This window comes from Coffea arabica, chromosome 6c (genome assembly GCF_036785885.1).
Source record: "Coffea arabica cultivar ET-39 chromosome 6c, Coffea Arabica ET-39 HiFi, whole genome shotgun sequence".
Lineage (NCBI taxonomy): Eukaryota > Viridiplantae > Streptophyta > Magnoliopsida > Gentianales > Rubiaceae > Coffea > Coffea arabica.
Genome location: NC_092320.1, coordinates 7,514,170 through 7,532,297, shown reverse-complemented (window position 1 = coordinate 7,532,297; position 18,128 = coordinate 7,514,170). Strand labels below are relative to the sequence as shown.

The 18,128-nt window shown below is 40.5% G+C and overlaps 3 protein-coding genes across 5 annotated transcripts; 2 read left to right on the top strand and 1 right to left on the bottom strand.

Annotated features, from left to right (window-relative positions):
• Positions 1-1,402: 1,402 nt before the first annotated feature.
• On the top strand, positions 1,403-5,879 carry LOC113692550 (zinc finger BED domain-containing protein DAYSLEEPER). 2 transcript variants are annotated; one of them, XM_027210966.2, is made up of 2 exons: positions 1,403-1,739; positions 3,502-5,879. In XM_027210966.2, exon 2 carries the CDS (start codon positions 3,560-3,562, stop codon positions 5,723-5,725), a length of 2,166 nt encoding a protein of 721 aa, XP_027066767.1. In that variant the 5' UTR covers positions 1,403-1,739; positions 3,502-3,559; the 3' UTR covers positions 5,726-5,879. The 2 variants fall into 2 exon arrangements, with proteins under 2 accessions (XP_027066767.1, XP_027066768.1); XM_027210967.2 differs by lacking the exon at positions 1,403-1,739 and adding an exon at positions 2,541-2,675.
• A 775-nt stretch (positions 5,880-6,654) lies between these two features.
• LOC113692854 (uncharacterized) lies at positions 6,655-11,094 on the top strand. 2 transcript variants are annotated; one of them, XM_027211441.2, is made up of 7 exons: positions 6,655-7,040; positions 7,187-7,313; positions 8,026-8,139; positions 8,642-8,840; positions 8,959-9,004; positions 9,419-9,494; positions 10,232-11,094. In XM_027211441.2, exons 1-7 carry the CDS (start codon positions 6,978-6,980, stop codon positions 10,657-10,659), a joined length of 1,053 nt encoding a protein of 350 aa, XP_027067242.1. In that variant the 5' UTR covers positions 6,655-6,977; the 3' UTR covers positions 10,660-11,094. The 2 variants fall into 2 exon arrangements, with proteins under 2 accessions (XP_027067242.1, XP_027067243.1); XM_027211442.2 differs by having other exon boundaries at positions 6,841-7,040; positions 7,209-7,313.
• A 452-nt stretch (positions 11,095-11,546) lies between these two features.
• Positions 11,547-15,266, bottom strand: LOC113692853 (probable galactinol--sucrose galactosyltransferase 6). Its single transcript, XM_027211440.2, has 5 exons — positions 15,015-15,266; positions 13,524-14,890; positions 12,943-13,152; positions 12,711-12,845; positions 11,547-12,565 (listed from the first exon to the last, which is right to left on the bottom strand). Exons 1-5 carry the CDS (start codon positions 15,219-15,221, stop codon positions 11,875-11,877), a joined length of 2,610 nt encoding a protein of 869 aa, XP_027067241.1. The 5' UTR covers positions 15,222-15,266; the 3' UTR covers positions 11,547-11,874.
• Positions 15,267-18,128: the final 2,862 nt, after the last annotated feature.

The window sequence follows — 18,128 nt, the reverse complement described above, 5'->3', positions numbered from 1 at the left end:
TTTTAAAAAAAAAAAAAAGAGAGAAAAAAAAAATGTTAAGTGATCCATGAAGGAACGTCAGCGTTAAGGGTTAAATGTTGGCCGAATTGTTTGTTTGTCTGTTTGTTCGTTCAAAACTCAAAAGCCTTCTTATTAGCCCAAAGTCTTTCTTGCTAAAGGGAGGGACCATATATTATGTATATGACCAGCTGCTGCTGCTTCTAGTCCGAGGAGACCAATACCACCACTATTAATAATGTCCTTAGAGTTGGTTGGGTGATCCAAAATCATACACTGCTACTACTATTTCTCCATCATACACTTTCCTGTCAAGAATAAGATTCACAAACTTGAAATATTTATCCTTAGTAGTGATGTGCTTAAAGCTGTTATGAGCAACAGATGCTGCTGCTGCTGCTGCTGCGGAGGAAGGCATACAGATCATGGTTAAATTAAATAATTTCGCAATAGTAATTTTTCTGCAAAAAAAAAAAAAAGTCCAGAAAAATGCAGTCCAAACAAAGCTGTGTACCGACCATTTATGTCAGCCAGCAATTCTTTTTTTTTTTTCCTCCCCCTTTCCTTTAAATTGATTGAGAATATTGTGGATGTTTAGAAAATGTATGCCTAAAATTTTGGACTCCATCAAAACCCTCTTTACAATAAACATGTCTTTAATTAATAACAAGATCTACACTACAGCGGCATCAAAACCTTGATTTTTAATTGGAGAAGACTTGCTTGGGGTCAAGCAAGCAGCAACCTACCTAATACACGCCAAAAGACCTTGGAAAAATCTTTTCTATCTCTCAGGTGTATGAACCAATGGATCCTGCCACCAAAAAAAAAAAAAGGGCCTTTGTAGTTGCGAGAAAGAGAGAGTGATGGTGCTTGGAATTGAGATAGAGACAGAGAATGACAATCCCACCCACTCTCCCCGGTGAAACATGAGGAGGCATCACATCCCATGATCCCATATGGAGTATTATCATATATGGTCCAGATCCTCAATATCTTCAGCAGGACTCTGAAATATTTTGCCTTGGGCTAATTTCAAAATTTTCAAAAAAGATTCTTTCCCCAAGTGTAGGCCCCCACCATAGGAATAGAGTCCACGGAGCACTCCAGTGGGCTACACGTACGCCATACCCACCCCTCCCCGCACCCTGTGCACCCCTCCACGCCCTTCGTCCCTCTAAAAAGTCCACCTAACCATCCCCTAAAGGTGGGCTGTGGTCCGCCCAACCATCCCAGATAAGGCACATCAAAATTCTTTTCACAAATCCCATTATAGCACGTTACTTGGTAGACTAGTGTGGTAGTCTTTGTTCTGTATGCCGGAGGAGAACACACAGTTACACACGCATGATGTTCACACAGTAGAACAATAAATGGACCTCAAAGTCCATATCCAATACACTTTAATTGTGGTATCGCTCCCCCATTGAATCTTATCACTTCTTTAGTCCTAACCAACCCCAAAGATTAACACACCGAAACGGTCCAATTGGATTGCTCGGGTTCAAGCCCAATTCTCTCTTTCTCTCTTTCTCTCTCCTCTCTCTCTCTCTCTCCTCCTCTTCCTCCTCCTCTCTCTCTCTCTCTCTCTCTCTCCTCCCCCTCTGCAGAAACCCTAGATCTGCCTCTGCAAATTGTCGATTCAGCTCTAGATTTGCTGAAAGATACCGCTTTTCTTCCTGGGTTCCCCTCAAAATCGAGTTTTTCCATCTGGGTCTTTGTCAAAACGAGTTCTTGTGCAGGTTTGAACTTTCCCTTCTTTTTCTTGAAAACGCGGAAATCTGACCGCTTATTTTCGTCATTTTTTCTGTCCCGCTTTCTTGTGATTTCATTAGAATTTTCTTTTCGTTGGTCGGTGGATTCAACCGATTTTACCTTTTGTTCTCATTAATTCTCCAATTTCCTTTCTTTTTCTTGGTTCTCATGTTTGATAAAAAGTGTCGTACGGTATCGTCTTCCTATGTTGTTTGGCAGATGATTTACAGAGTTGATCAAGAGTTCTTTCATTTTCCCCCCACTTTCTGCGTCTGGTATTTTGGTTTGCGAACTTCTGTTTTTCCTTTTCCATCTTTCAAATTTATTTTCCCGGCCTCAGTTGAAGCATTATTTAATTACTTTGTTTACCAGAGTAGCCCGATGAATTCCTCGCAAAAAGAGGAGTCCGACGAGTCCAAGAGAGGAGTTTCGTCTTGACTTTGTCTATTTAGGCACTGATGAAGAACCAAAACCACGGTTCTTTCTCGCTTTGGGGGAGGGTCTCTAGTGTTTTCTGGGCTGTTCTTTTAGATTCTTTGTTGAAGCCCATCTGTAGATCTGTTTTTGCTTCTGTCTATGATTGTTGACCTGTTGTTAGCCCAGTCAAATACAGAATGTCCTTTTTAACCCTGTTCGTGACCTTTTTTAGTAACGGGCCGTGATTTTAGCCCATGTAACGTATTCTGTCAGCGAGGGTCTGTTTGGTCATAAACAATATATTATTAAATATTATTCCTGCCCTGGGCCCTGAGAACTCCAGGACCTGGTATTGTGGCGGCATACTTAACACTTCACTGCCACATATAGAAGGCACAGCCCATTCTTATTCTGAGATGGTTGGATCCATTCGAGTCTATTAACAGTTGCTATAACATATTTTGTTTGCCTTCGGGGGACAAATTTTTACTAGTATCACTGGGAAGGTGGCCTCATCATCTGAAATTTTTTTTTCCTTTAAGTAAATTAACCGTTGCCCCAATCAATTTTGCCTTGGACGTTTTCTTCTCTTATTTCCCCCCACCACGGAAAAAAAAAAAAAGGCGACTGTTTGATACTAGACGTTTGTTTTGTAGCTTATTTCCTGCAGCTTCACTTGTTAGGTTTTTCTTCACTTATAAAAGGCGTTGTCTTAACAATAGGAGTAGGGTGGAGGAGAAATGGTAATAAGCGTGATGCCTGGACCTAAATATGGGGGCATTCGTTTGTGGAAGACTGTAGCTTTGACCAGGGCACAGATGAAATACTGCTGATGCCTTGGGCACAGATGATTTTTATCGTTCCCTGGAATTGAAAAGCTTTTGTGCATGCATCATTTATGGGTTCTTTCCTATCATCTATGGGTTCTTTCCTATGTTTTCCTGCACTTTAAACATGTTAAAGATTTGTTATAATGATGTGTCAAGTCTGTTAGTGCAACTTTCTTCCACAGATTATGCCACATATGCTTTGTGCTTGTCGTGGTTATGCACAGGGGTCTTTCTTTTGCCACACATTGCAAGTAGTACTATTTTGGCTTTTTGTTCGAGTCCACATATATTTTATTTTAGATGAATTGAGATTATTCATGGTTTTAGGTTTGCCCTCGCACTGGTGTGTGCTTATGAAGGATCCTTTATTCTCATGCGCATTCTTTTATATCAACCTTCTTTAATAATGTGTAACCTCTACCTCACATGTTCTGTTTATGTGTTCATGTATTGTCGGCTATCGAGTCTCGTTCTTCATTGAAGTTGCTGTTCCATTTTCCAGGTATTCTGTTTTGGAATAATCCTGCCTGCAGTAGAATTTAACTTCTTTTGGCCTCAAGATGTCAACCCCGACTGTTGATGCACCAGCCCCTGATATCAAGCCTGATATGGCCGCTGATATGACCGCCGATATCCCCACTGACATCACCGCTGATGTTGAGATGCCTACTGCTGCTGCAAACAATCAGATTGTCCCAGTTGAGCCACAGCCCAACAATATAGAAACACCACCTAGCAACCCAGAAACTCAACCTAACAAGCGTAGAAAGAAGAAGTCTATAGTTTGGGAACACTTCACCATTGAAACAGTTGGTGCTGGTTGTCGAAGGGCATGTTGTAAGCAATGCAAGCAATCATTCGCATACAGTACGGGCTCAAAAGTAGCAGGCACTAGTCATCTTAAACGCCACATTGCTAAAGGAACCTGCCCAGTTGTCCTTCGTAATCAGGAGAAAAATCAGTCCAGCCCATTTAGTGCACCTTCAAAGGTTGGTGGATATGGGGCAGGTACTGATACTCCAAGACGTCGTTACAGAACTACTGCACCACCTTACGTTTCATTTGATCCTGACCGCTGCCGTGATGAGATTTCTAGGATGATAATCATGCATGATTACCCCCTTAACATTGTTGAGCATCCTGGCTTTGTTGCTTTTGTTCAGAATCTTCAGCCTCGATTCGATATGGTGAGTTTCAACACTGTCCAAGGGGATTGTGTAGCAACCTACCTCAGGGAAAAACAGTCCATTCAAAAGGTGATTGAAGCAATGCCAGGACGTATTTGCCTCACCCTGGATATGTGGTCTTCTTGCCGAGGACTAGGCTACGTCTTTCTAAGCGGGCATTTTATTGATAGTGAGTGGAAAATGCACAGGAAGCTTCTCAATGTCATCATGGAACCTTATCCAGATTCAGATGCTGCTTTCAGCCATGCAGTCGCTGCTTGTTTATCAGATTGGAGCATGGAGGGAAAGTTATTCTCTGTCACCATAAATCAGTCCTTGAGTGATGCTGCAGTTGATAATTTAAGAGCTCTGCTGTCTGTCAAGAACCCTCTTGTTCTCAATGGTCAGCTCTTGCTGGGCAATTGTCTTGCTAGAAGTCTGAGTAGCATTGCCCAAGATGCATTAACGTCTGTGTTCGGAACGGTTAAGAAAGTTAGAGACAGTGTGAAATATGTGAAAACTTCAGAATCCCACGAGGAGAAGTTTCTTGAGCTCAAGCAGCAACTTCAAGTGCCTAGCACAAAAGTTCTAGCCATCGACGACCTAACTAAATGGAACACAACATATGAAATGCTGTTGGCTGCATCTGAACTGAAAGAAGTTTTCTCATGTCTGGATACTTCAGACCCTGATTACAAAGAGGCACCGTCACTGGAAGACTGGAAGCAGGTGGAGACACTGTGCACGTACCTGAAACCCCTTTTTGAGACGGCTAACCTCCTGACGGTCCCGACTGTTCCGACAACAAACACATTCTTCCATGAAGCTTGGAAGATTCAGTTGGAGCTTGGACGTGCAGCAGGAAGCGAGGATCCCTTCATTAGCAGGCTCACCAAGTCCATGCAAGAGAAATTTGACAGGTATTGGAAGAGTTGCTGCTTTATATTAGCAATTGCTGTGGTCATGGATCCCAGGTTCAAGATGAAGCTCGTGGAATTCAGTTTCTCCAAGATCTACAACGAAGAGGCTGCCACATATGTAAAGATTGTTGATGAGGGCATCCACGAGCTGTTCGTGGAGTATGTTGCGCTCCCGCTCCCGCTGCCACTGACTCCAACGTATGTCGAAGAAGCAAATAACGGTACCGTGAAGGCTGAGGATCCGCAAGGAGGGAATCTGCTAGCGTCAAATGGGCTTGGGCTCACGGATTTCGATGTGTACATCATGGAGACGACGAGCCAGCAGTCGAAATCAGAATTGGATCAGTACTTGGAGGAGTCTTTGCTGCCTCGGGTTCATGAATTTGACGTGGTAGGGTGGTGGAAGCTAAACAGAATGAAGTACCCAACCCTTTCAAAGATGGCTCGTGATATCTTGTCAATCCCAGTCTCCACCGTGCCGGTGGGCTCAGTGTTCGATACTGTGGGCAAAGAGATGGATCGTTACAGGTGTTCATTGCGACCGGAGACGGTGGAAGCTCTGATATGCGCCAAGGACTGGATTCAGGGCGTGTCTGTCGATACTTCAATTGTACCTGTAAAAATGGAAGTACCTATTTAGGTTTTTTGTTTTGTTACTTTGTACCATGTTGTCCCGTCTCGTCTCGTCTCGTGTCGTGTTTTAGGATATGACATTGTTCTAGGCTGGCTTATGTATTTGCTCATGTTCTTGAAGGAAAAACAAAAGGATATATGGAACCTCTTTTATTGTACCATCGACAGACATTTGGGTCCATTAGTTAGGATCAGATGCTTAAATGGTAGGAGGAGTTAAAATTGGTTGTTCGTGAATTGTGTTGCCGAGTGAGTCATCGGCTAAGTGTTGGTAGCCTGTGGGCCAAAGATTGTGCCCAAACCCAAACGCGAGAAAGGAAGAGGAGGCTGATTATTGAGCTGGGTAGCGAGTGGATTTGGTTCAGGCCATCTCAGGCTCAACGCTCTGTACCTTGGAGGTGTTGTGTTTGTTAGTGTCTACGATTTTACAGCAGTGTGTCTTACTGGACTGACTGGTTAACTATATGATTATTGGGGTCTGCAGCGGGTTTCTTCTGTGAATAAATTTTGTCAGGAAAACTTCAATTTGGATGATTCGCAAGTTTCGGCCTCTGTTACAAACATTTCAGAGCATCGTTCCTTCAATTTGGACAATTAAAATACCATACCTTGCATGTGTATACACACACTCCCATGGTTTGGTTTGTTTGTATGTACCCTTGAAACCAACCACGGTTTCAGTGAATCACCATCTTCTTTTCTTCCCTTTTTTTTTTTTTTTTTAGCACAATAATAGTAATAAGAAGGCGTTTGCACAATTCTTGGATTATTAGATGATGAGGGATCAGCTGCTGGGTTAATTGTTTTAAAAATGGATTGTTTTCAGCGGCCCAAAAGAAAAGCTTGAGACTCAGTGTTGGCCTGCAGTCCATCCCGGCCCACTTCCCAAACTAGCTGGACAAATCTTCAACAGCTACCCGCCAGCATGACGCTCTGAAAAAACGCCGTCGTCTTTACGGTTTTTATTTTTTATTTTTTATTTTTAAGCCTCCCCCTCCTCCTCTTTCATCACCGTGCCGTGCCGTGCCTTGCCGATTATTCGACTTCAAAACCGGAGGACTCTCTCCGGCCCTTTATTTTATTCTCCTTCTTTCTCCCAACTCATCTTTGTTGAATAAGTACATATACATGTGTTACGACTTGCGTGATTTGTTTTCCTTTCTCTTTTAGGGGTTGGGGGGTTGCCTCTCAAGTGATGGGATGTTTGATTATTTGTGGAGAGACTAATTGTTAGGAGTGAGTTGGATGGTTGAGTATCGATGATGACGGACCTGAAGCCATTCAAGCTGGACATTGATGAGCTCATCAGTGAATTTGCTCAGGTAAAAATCTTGCTCACTCAAGAAGTTACTTCTTCCATTATTCAACTGGTGTTAATATGTTTTTAAGCAGTAATATTTGGTTTTTTACAAAAGTTTCTCTCTTTAATTTTCATAATGGGGGTCGGTTTGTCCTAATGTTTGCATAGGCTGGATCGACTGAATTTGCAGAATTGAAGGCAATTTGGCGTTCAAGAAAGTTCTCTTTCATCTTTGAGGCCAGTCCTTCCACAAACCAGGCTTGCTTTACGCAGTCCCTCTTCGCCCACGCCATTGGTATATATACTCCTTGACCTGCTCTTCTGCTTGTGCCCTGAACTAGCCATCTCGTTTATTATTGATTCAGATAAATGTATGTGTGTTTTTCCGGCATGGGGTGAAGAGGCTGCTTGAACATGACTGATCGCAACAGGCTGGCATTCAGTAAATTAAGCTTGGCCCAGAATCTTTTTCCTTTTTCTATTTTTTTTCTTCAAATAGTGGTTGGTGGTTGGAATAGCCAATAATTATTTTTGAGTTATGTCTATCATTATCATGCTTGTATTTCATGATGATTAAATGAAATTGCATTTATATATATGATGTCTGTGCTAGACATGATTACTTTCATTAAGCAGAGAAACATGTATCTAAGTCTTGTAGACATGGAATTCCCAAAGCTTTTATACATTGATACTTCTGCCAGCTTTATAAATAGCACTCCCCCTTCTTCCCCCTTAAAAAAAAAAAAAAAAAAAAATCCCTCTTGGCTCCTTGTTCAGGGTGCTTAAACTTGCCAACCTCAATGTCATGAAAATCTTATTTGTTCCCCTAAGCCACACTGCAAAACCACTGACTAAGGAAGTGGCTGATGTGAAACTTTTCAGATATTAATACATGCAACTTCAGGATCCCAATACATGAATCATGCACTTTTTCTTCTTCAATTGGAAACAAGGGCAAATTTTGTCATCTTGGACTTATCTCTCTTGTTTTTTATTTTATGCAGGATACATGGTGTCTGGAAATTCCCTTTCACACAGACTGGGTGGGCTTTATTGCCTTTACTGCTTATTTGAGACTCAACCATTCAAGCCTCCTTTCAAGATTTATTTATGTCTACGTAAGTCTGCAATTCTCTTGGTGACAAATGAACTTCATCAAATATATCATACTTGATTGATTTTCTTAGATCATCAATTTATTGCAATTGTCAATGTTCTGTCCTATATCTACCGTGCTCTAGAAGCACTATCAGTAATTTCCATGTATGTGCATCTCTATTAGCATCTTTCTGCTGCAGATGTTTGGGATTTTGACTTCTAGAGCCTTAAAAGCTTGTTTTCCTTTTAAAGCTTCATGGCTTCCGAAATGAAAAACAAGATTATATGAAACTTTCTAGACTTCTTTTCTTGAAAACTGTGTTTAAGTATTAAGGCGGTAACTCTTTTCAAGTTGTTCGTAAGGTAAAAGTTGCTTTCAGACTGCAATTTTCTCCTGGTATTGCTATACTGAAAAGGGACAAGCTCATCAGTTTTTTGGCCGGAATGGAAGTTAGGAGTGCTCCAAAACAAATTACAGTACAATCACATGTTTCTAACTATGCTTACTTTTCCTTTGAACAGGTGAATTGAAGGAGCTTAGGAACATCATTGTCTGTGCTAAAGAAAAGGACATAAAAGTGGTTTCTGCTTTAGTAAAACATATGCTACAGAGGAATATGTTCCTTTTTGGATTTGTGGATATAACTGATGGCTCTGCAACAGAGAGGGTAAATGAAGTCTCAGACATTCAGAATGCACGTGTTCAAGTAGCATACAAGAAGTATATTGCTAATCTGTTTTGCTTTTTTCCTCTTGTTTTGTTAGAGATTACTTTAGTATCTCAGTCTCCTTATTTGACCTTTTTTTGGAAAGCCTTACTAACATTTGTGGTTCGACAGGTTATTTGCTAATACGCGGATTGAAGACTTCATCCACATGGACTTGGTAAGTTCAATGACCTGTTGTTAGATATCTTTAGACAAAGGCCCTCTAATGAAATTGATATAGAGAATTTTATTGGTTTGGATATGCACAGAATGGTAATATAATCGAGTTGTTGAATACTTCAGGCATATTTGGCATCAAATCAATAGAACTGTTTGTTCGTTTATTAGTTTGTAATTTTTATGAAAGTGCAACAATACTGCGAAGAACACTCACTCTTTGGGGGTTGGGTGTGTAAATTATATGATTGTAACTGTGGACTGCTTTTGGTTTTTGTAGTCATAAACGGTTCCACATCTCTGTTACAACAATGTGTAATGTTTTTAGGTTTATTTTCTTAAAATTTTGCTCTATCCCATTTTATTATGATTTTGCCTCATTGCTGTGTTTTCTACAACATTTCATGTGTTCCAGGGAATGGAGCTTGATGTTGATTTGCTCAAAAGAAAATCATCAGAATATGCAGCTGCTAAGGAACTAATTATCAAAGGTATCTTCATCAATTTGTACGTTTTTAGATCATTCTACCTAACATTTTGTATGTAGTGGTGTGGATGAGTCCATTTCGATGACCTGTTGATGCTTGTCATCTGTGTACACTAGTGCAAAAGCAATGATAAATTTTGTTTGTAAGAACCATACTTGTTCCACATAATTTTACGAGGAAATAAGAAAATGTTTAACATAAGGAAGAAGTATTGGCTTAGAATATCAAGTCTTAGCAGCATTTGCAAATCTGAGGATACAGTGGGAAGAAGCACGGGACTGAATTCCATTTTTTTTTCCCTCTAGAACAATCAAGAAAGTTAACCTTTATGTTCCTAAGCTTTCATCTAGTTGTGATTAATCAAAGTTGATATTTTCTCTAATACACTACACAAAGAGGACATAGGTTCCAAATTGCAAATTCAGCTCTTTTTGCCAAGTGACAGATTTCACGTTGAATTTTCAGCTAGCTCACAGATTTCTTTATTCTCTCTCATTTCTCACTTTTTCTTGTTCTTTTTAACTTATTAACCTTTCCCATTACAAATTTTAGTCATGGGTCCATTTTTTATTTTTCTAGTTCCCTCTTATATCTTCTCTCTTTGTCTTGGGGTTGGGCCTGGGGTCGTCGAAGGCGTATTTTGTTCTTGCTGCTGTCATGAGTCACTTTGTTTCCTTTCATTGCTCTCTATTGGTTTTATGTTTCAGTTGACTCTTATCCTTTCAAAATTCCTGTCGCAGAGGCTGGTGAGGTTATAGATGTCCACAGCATTGAGCACAATATGGAAAATAAGCAATTGATTGGGGATGTGGTGGAGAAGACTGCAGAAGACTGGAACAATGAGAAAGGGTTGTTCTATCAACAAACAGGCATGGGCCCTCTATCCATTACATCTAACCAGCTCGCACGGCTCACTGGTTCCACAGAAAAGTCCCATTTACTTGGGAGCGTGCCGCCTGGAGAACAGGAAACAAATAGGCATTCTATACGGCAAAGATGTGATGACAACTTTGCAGGAAACGAACTGGACAACTTTATACCTGAGCAAGACTTTGGGAAAATTAAAGAGCAGGATGATGGTCATGATGATGAGAACTTTGGCAATGAATTGGAAGCAGAGCTTCTATGTCTACCTGAATTTGAAGATGAAGGCAAAGATGATAAATAACAGGATGACAAAAACTTCAAAAGCACAGACTGAGGTTGTAGGGCAGTTTTGGCATTCTAATGACAAGGCAAACTTCGAAGAATGACGAGCCGCATGGATTGAGGAGCAGCATATGATGCTTATCCCCATTATTCGACGGGATGTTTTCTTGATTCAGGAATAGAACCTTGTCGACAATTGATGAACCCTTGAGGAAGGTTGAGGATGTCAATATCATCATAGCGCTTGAGCACTTGATCTAGCCTTGCCTCTTCAAATGTCAAAACATTTGGGAGGGGAGGAAGGGAAGTAAAGTACGCCTTTTTTCTGTTCATAATCGTGAAGTATACATTTCGGAGAAGTATAATATGCGGTTTCTATTTTGTACATACAACATACGGTAGTTTCCTTTTCCTAGTCCAAGAAATTATATTATGCCTTGCTGAGATTTTTGAAGTACTGCTGCTCTAATCCCCGTCTTCTCTTTTCTTCTGGTGGATGGTATCTTTTGAAATTAGTTTGCACTGCTTTAGGTTCCATTATGAATGAAGTTGAGGATAAGAGCAAAAGAAGGTTCCAATTTTGCAACTGCTGAGGAAGTTTTACTGGGGTTGTCAATAAAGCAGGCATCTGTTAAGGTTCATCTGTTTGGTCTCGTATGTTGACTTCTCAATGTGGAACGCTAATTTTGCGTCAATAAAAAACGAACAGCTTGGCTCGTTTACTCTAATCTTTTAAGTGGATCTTAACAATTACTGTTTTTACTGAATTTGGACAGCTTCTAAACTTTTCAAGGGGACGGGACATCATTTTGCTAAGAATTCTTAGTTTTGCACGCTCAAAGTATAGAGTCTTTTGCAGCTACGGAAAAATGTAGCCCTGTCTCCGTTCTCATGGTTAGCACCACATTGGAGTAACGTGAGATCATTTTATACTATTAGAAACCAAAGAGAACGATATATTCAGCATCGTTTGAATTGACATCGATCTAAGTTTAAACAAGAGCCAGGGGCTGCAACTTTATGCAAGTGGAAGAAATTGCAGCAAAAAATAGCACAGTATTCATGACAACAGATGATTAATCTGAGCTTGACCTCCCCTCTGGCTATTAGGTTGGATCCCGCGAGCCTTTTTCAGATCCTGTATCATGGTACATTTTCATCCGCATGCCACTAATGGCAATAGCACCTTAAGTTCGCACATCATCATGCTCAGGTCTCACCAAGAGCAGTGCATCTATAATTCCACCTCTACATTGTGGACTTTTTGATCCTCAGAAGGCATATCATCCAAGTTAAAGGTGACCAATCCAGAGGATGAATCATAGGCAAAATCAATCATACTTGATCCTACAGTGCACTTTCTTGGCTTAGTAGATGAGTAAGCACCGAATCTGCCACATCCCTTCACTTCCACTAGGACAACAGCAACCACTCTAATGCTCAAGTTCTCAACTGCCTCTCCTGCAAAGGCGTTACCTTCCCCTTGATATCCTTTTTCCACTTCAGATAACTGAGCTCCATCCTTGATATCATATTTAATTCCCTCGATGGCTCCACCAGCGTTGAACATGTCAATGAGACCAATAGGCGCAAAGCTAAATCCAGGAGCAAAGACCTTGATTGGTGTAACTGTAAATATTTCATGCTGGAGGACATTGAGAGAGATAGGCAATGCTGCATTATATGGCAAAGTAAGAAGTTCACCGCTCCAATGACCGTAGATGGCACAATCTCCAGTCCATTCAGGATCCATGGCAACTTCAGCTATAAGATGGACATCACGGGCCCTAATGTAGCCCGTTATGGCTTCAGATTTAGTTTGATGGAACGTGTTCTTTCTCTCAACAGTATTCCATGCTGCACCTTGACAGTTGTATACTCCAAGGACTCCAGCATATTTGTTCATATTCCATATCTTCAAGAGGCTGAAGCAAGATAAAGGTAAGTGAGAATTTGAAGCTTCTAATCACATTTTAGTTTACAAGAAACATAACAATTATTTTGGAGTGGAAATACAAGAGAAACAAACATAATACTACTAAAGACACAGTGAAATTGAAAAAAACTAACCTAACACCATCACGGGCTGGATCACAGAAAAGGCAATCCTTGGTAGGCCGAGCAGGCAAGCGGGCTCGAAGAATTGAACCATCTGGCAAGACGAGCTTTTTGAGGAGATCGAAGTTGTGCTTCCCTGGTGCATCACTGTGACAGTAAAAGAATGAAGATTTAGTCCAATGCGGAAGGAAAGTGTGTCGTTAACAAACAAAGGATGAGTAGTGGCTACACTAACAAATCTCACCTAACATATATAGGGCCACCACTGATGGCCCTGGCAGAACCATGATAATCAGCAGCTGGATGGAGGGAATGGAACATGTCCCAATCAGGCTGCATGAATTCACTGAGGAAAACACTGTTGTACGCAACTGCAGCAATATGAATGGTATGCGTTACAGGATCACGCGGAAAGAAATCATCCGACGCCCTCACTATGGCCGTCTGTTTGGAACTGTTTCATGAACCATGAGGACAAACACCATCAGATGATAAGAGCACCCAAATTTGAACACCCACTACTCCTGAGTATATTTGATTCAATGTGATGTGTCTAATTCTGCCTACCAAGTGATTTACGCAGGCATAAAAGATTGCTATGTTTCCTGAAATCCGCAATACTGATAACCGAATCAATAATTTTAAAGTGCCGCATATATCGGAGGCGTCTTGTATTTATTTCCTCTCCTAAATCAGGTAAAGTAGGGCTCTGTTGACAAGAAATCCTTACGATCGATTTACTAAGTATAATAACAAATCAGATAATAGAGCTACCCATAAACTGAAAGTAAATTTCGGAGTACGAACAAAAGGCCAGGAACATACCAGTAAAGTGCATCAGTGTTGTGGCTCATGCAAGCAATGCAGCCATTGTCAGGAAAATTCTTAGCAATGGAAGCATCAAGAGCCTGGTGATACTGCCTGGTCAGCTCAACTCTACCACCCAAACCAGCACCAAGAGTCTCCAATATGCACTGCTCATCCACCTTTACCCCATCCACCCCAGCAGAAGCCAAGTAATTATGCAATTCACTATAAAACTTGTAGACACTTTTGGGATTCACCAGACCCAACCCCTGCACGGCAATTGGATCAGTTTTCCACCCTGGCTCATTCTCCATGACTCCTTTGGAGATACTGGGATACTTCACTATTGGCCCATAATCCTCCATCTCCTTCACTCCAGGCCTTAACCCACCCCAATATCCAGTAATCGCGTGCCACACGTACACATACTTCAACCCGTGTTTCTCCTTAGCAATATTCACTATATTCTTGATCCCCACGGTGGGATCATCCTTCTTCTGAAACTTGGAATTTTCTTTAATCCCAGTTAATCTCATTAAGGGCGGCTGCTGCTTCTCAGACTCCACATCATCTCTTTTCTCCTCCTTAGCTTCATCTCCTCCCACAGATTGCCATCCATCATCAATTATGACAAACTTGGGTGGGGTCCCGCCTGCGGAAAGGCTCTCAATGCCAGCCTCAACTCCTTCCTGGGTCACCTCCTGGTAAAAAGCATCCCACGTGCACCATCCAAAGTAATCAATAATTCCAGGCAACTTCTTCTCGTGCCGCTGCCTGAAGCTCTTGAGATGTAATTTAACGGCCCTGATGGCATCGGTGATGGCGGCGAAAGGATCAGTGCCAGCACTAATATAAAGCGAATGCGTAAAAGATGATCCGACAGTGTCGGTATCCCCACTCTCCAGACACATTTCCAGCTCATCCTGGGAATTCCCCTGCAGAACCGCTCGAAATGGTCCTTCGACTAACGGGAGAAAAACCGTGTAAACAATCTTCTTATCATCGTCTCCACCATTCTCGGGTTCAAGATGCGACCCGTCTTTGGTTTCCAGCATCAAAAATTGGGTCTCCAGTGGAATTTCGCGCCCTTTATCTCCCATCTTTTGGGCCATCCACCATAATTTAAATCTGAAACAAGCCATGAATCGTACGTCACGCAATGTCCCAAGCGACACCACGTGCCTGCTGTTATCCTTATGGAATTCAGCGCCTAAAAACACGCCCTCCACCGGTCCTGACGCCGACCCCGACGTGGCAATCACATCGTCCGGCACGTTCGTCAGTATTGTCCTGTCCTTCACCACCAGCTTCTTTTCCGCAATCCGTACTGCCGGCGTGATCGTCATTTCTTCTTTCCTTTTCGCTCCAAATTCTGCTTCAGTTCCCTGAAAAAAAAATTCAAATCCAAAAGTGCATCACTCTCGGGTAGCATCTAACACTCACTAATCACATCATCAAGATGCAGCATACAAAATTACTTATACTGAAGAATTAAAATGTTGTGCATACCTTGTATGCTAAGATTCGAGGAACCGTTGAATAGTGGTAGTATTTAGCAATAGCAAGGCTAGAAGGGGCCGATAGTCGCTGAACAAAGCCAAGAGAAGTTGAAGTTATTAATGGTGAAGTGAATTGGAGGGAAGAAGAGAGGAGCTGCCAATTTATAGTGGTGGCAGATTTAGCAGTACTGGAGATTGATATTGATAGAGGTACCATTTGTTTGTGACAATGGTGCCCCTAAACGGTGCTCCGTATATGAGCGAGTTGGGAGGGTAGGGAGGGTAAAATAAATAAATAAATAAATAACTGCCGCAGGTACGCGCATCCGACGGTGGAAGAAGAGGAGATAAGTTGAATGGGTCGATAAAGTTGACGGCGGATCAGATTGCCACGTCGGATCCACGGCATTTCGGCAGTCCAGAATGCTAGTGACAACTTGCCAATTGGAAAGTGGACAGATGCACAAGTCCAAGTCCGTGTCCTGTTTGGGAGTCGTGCAATTATGGATGAATTTGTGAGCTGTGGAAAATTCAAAAATGGGGGGAGAAATTTTGAACAACTGGGGACACGTGTTCTGTAATGACTGGACTTTAATTTAGTGGGCTTCCCACTTCCCATGAGACTGCTTGCGATTGTTTTTTTTTTCAACATGCTGTTATTGTGTGGTTTTGGCTGATCTGTTTCCACGTCAGGGCCTTGGGGGTTTGTGAAGGAGCATGGTTTAATGTTAAAATCGTGTCGAGGCCGGCCAGATCCATACGCCTGGATCCAACAGAGTGTGAGGTCATCTGACGGTTGAAGACAATAATAATACTATTTGTTAGTGCGTTTGGAAAGTAGGTCATTTGGGATAATTTTTTTTTAAAAAATATTATAGAATTTTGTTGATACGATGATGTATGTGAAATAAAAAAATGATTTGAAAAATACGTGTAAACCAAACACGTTCATCTTTCCTTTCCTTTTCTTTTTTTTTTATAAAATATTATAATTTCATTAAAATTAGTAGAAATTACATCATAAAATGTACACAGATATCAAAAAAACAGATCTGAATAAAAGATACTTCAGATCTAAAAAATAATAAATATTACATTATTAAACTCTAAATTTAAAAAGTAAGATAAATAATTATAATTCTGTGGACATCCGTGCATATTTTCAATCGCTGGATCTGCTGATTAATCGTAACCTTGCCTTTCTGGATGAGGATAATTGTTTGGGTCGGGGGAGATGGTTTTAAATACGTACTATGATTTAGAGGTCAATAATCAAAGGGCTGGGTCTTAAGCCTGATTAATAATTGGGAGGGGGGGCCAGTGGAGTTAGTTTATTCATTTTCGTGGCACCTAAGAATTGAATTATAGGAGTACTACGCAAGCGGACAACTGGGGAAGCTACAAATGGCAGTTGAATGTTATGAAAATTATCGGAGAAAGAAGCAGCTTGCGTTCTTCAGGGAAGTGATTGGAAGACGTGGACGCTAATCATTGTTGGGGGGGAGCACGTGGACGCTGAGCTTATGTCTCAGTTTCGGCGAGGAAATGCATTATTAATTGAATGGGTTAGGTTTGACGATTTATAGCGGCAGATGTCTTGGATTTAAATCCCCCTTTCTCCACAACTTCCATTCCTCTCCTATTGAATTTTTTTTTTTTTTTCAAAAAAGAAAACAAGAGCTTATATCTTAAAAAAAAAAAAAAAAAAAAAAAAAAAAGCTTATGTCTAAGTATATTACTTGTAGCTTGAGAAATGACCTGGCCCCAACTCTCTTCCCAGAGCTTCCAGCATTTTCTATATGATTGTTTGGAGCTTTTTGATAATTGGGATTGCCTTTACTACAATCTCACGGCATTATCGGTGATTATGTAACAAGTGACAAAGAAATGGGACGAAAAATTCTAATGGATTGTTGGAAAAGCAAAAGATATTTTAGATTCTTTTGACACAGTTTTATGAATTAATAGTTTATTTTTAGAGTTAACATTTTATACGACGGCTAGATACATTATTATTATTATTGTTGTGTATGACATATTCTGAGTTCAGAGAGCTGAAGTGTAGTCAACTTGTCTCGTTAGGGTAATGGCACAATAATTGAGATCTGGTCCTTCCAGTTCCAGCCATGCCACGTTATTCTTCACGCGATAAAGTAGTAGTTTTAACCGGGAACTCCTTAGTTTGCCGTGTTCTTCTGGAGTATTTCTTCAAAACAAAGCCGTATGCATGCTGTTCTTTCTCTTATTCGTTATATAATTAATTATGATCAAGACAACTTTTAATTCATTGCTCTAAAACAGGAAAAAAATAAAAAAAAAAATCCATGGAGAGGTGCATGCGTTTAGGATAAGTAAGTTGCAGAAATATCTTTTTCTAGAATTTATTGGGAGCATGACCAAGCGAGGAAGGGATAGAAACAAATTCCATTGCGATCCCATGAATTCCATAGCATGACCAAGCCTTCTCTTAGGATCCCATGAATTCCGTTTTATTTTATTTTTTCCAATAAACTATCTCATAAGTTTTCTTAGTGATAGTTTTCTATTTTCCCTAATAATCCATGGCGAGAATTTTAAATTCTGTTAGATTCCTGTAGAGATTTATATATATTTTGTTGTTAGATCTGAATTTACTTTAGAACTAATTGTCAGGTTTGAATATTTTTTGGATCTTGGATATATTTCGATAAATTTCATCACTATTATTGGAATTTGAAATCGTTGATTAACAGATCTAACGATTGCAGCACACGCAAAAAGGATTTATGTATTAGAAAACACTTTTAAAATTTATTATTCATAATTTTTTAGATCTTTTATATACGTTAAATTGCAAATTTGTAATTTTTCTAATGCATATTTAATCTACCATTATGATAGTAATGTAAACCAAATAGTGCTGAACAATGAAGTATCCTTGTTATTAAAAAAAAAAAAAATCCTTGCCATACTTCTAACACTAAAAACAAAAAATGGGGATCAATTTTGAAACACTCGTATAGACATGGACTTTACAATTTGTATGCTAGAGTTCTTGAACACGACCAACGTGCTTATGACAGCATCTTCGTGTCAAGACAAAAATTAGACGATGACTGGTCGTAAGAATATACGGAGTAGAAGC

Excerpts from the sequence above, each read along its gene's own strand:
- LOC113692550 (XM_027210966.2), top strand. The coding sequence starts at position 3,560 with ATGTCAACCCCGACTGTTGATGCACCAGCCCCTGATATCAAGCCTGAT.
- LOC113692854 (XM_027211441.2), top strand. The coding sequence starts at position 6,978 with ATGATGACGGACCTGAAGCCATTCAAGCTGGACATTGATGAGCTCATC. Across the intron at positions 7,041-7,186 it reads TCATCAGTGAATTTGCTCAG|GCTGGATCGACTGAATTTGC; the intron begins GTAAAAATCTTG and ends ATGTTTGCATAG. Across the intron at positions 8,841-8,958 it reads GTTCAAGTAGCATACAAGAA|GTTATTTGCTAATACGCGGA; the intron begins GTATATTGCTAA and ends GTGGTTCGACAG.
- LOC113692853 (XM_027211440.2), bottom strand. The coding sequence starts at position 15,221 with ATGGTACCTCTATCAATATCAATCTCCAGTACTGCTAAATCTGCCACC. Across the intron at positions 14,891-15,014 it reads CTCGAATCTTAGCATACAAG|GGAACTGAAGCAGAATTTGG; the intron begins GTATGCACAACA and ends TTTTTTTTTCAG. Across the intron at positions 13,153-13,523 it reads AACACTGATGCACTTTACTG|TTCCAAACAGACGGCCATAG; the intron begins GTATGTTCCTGG and ends TTCATGAAACAG.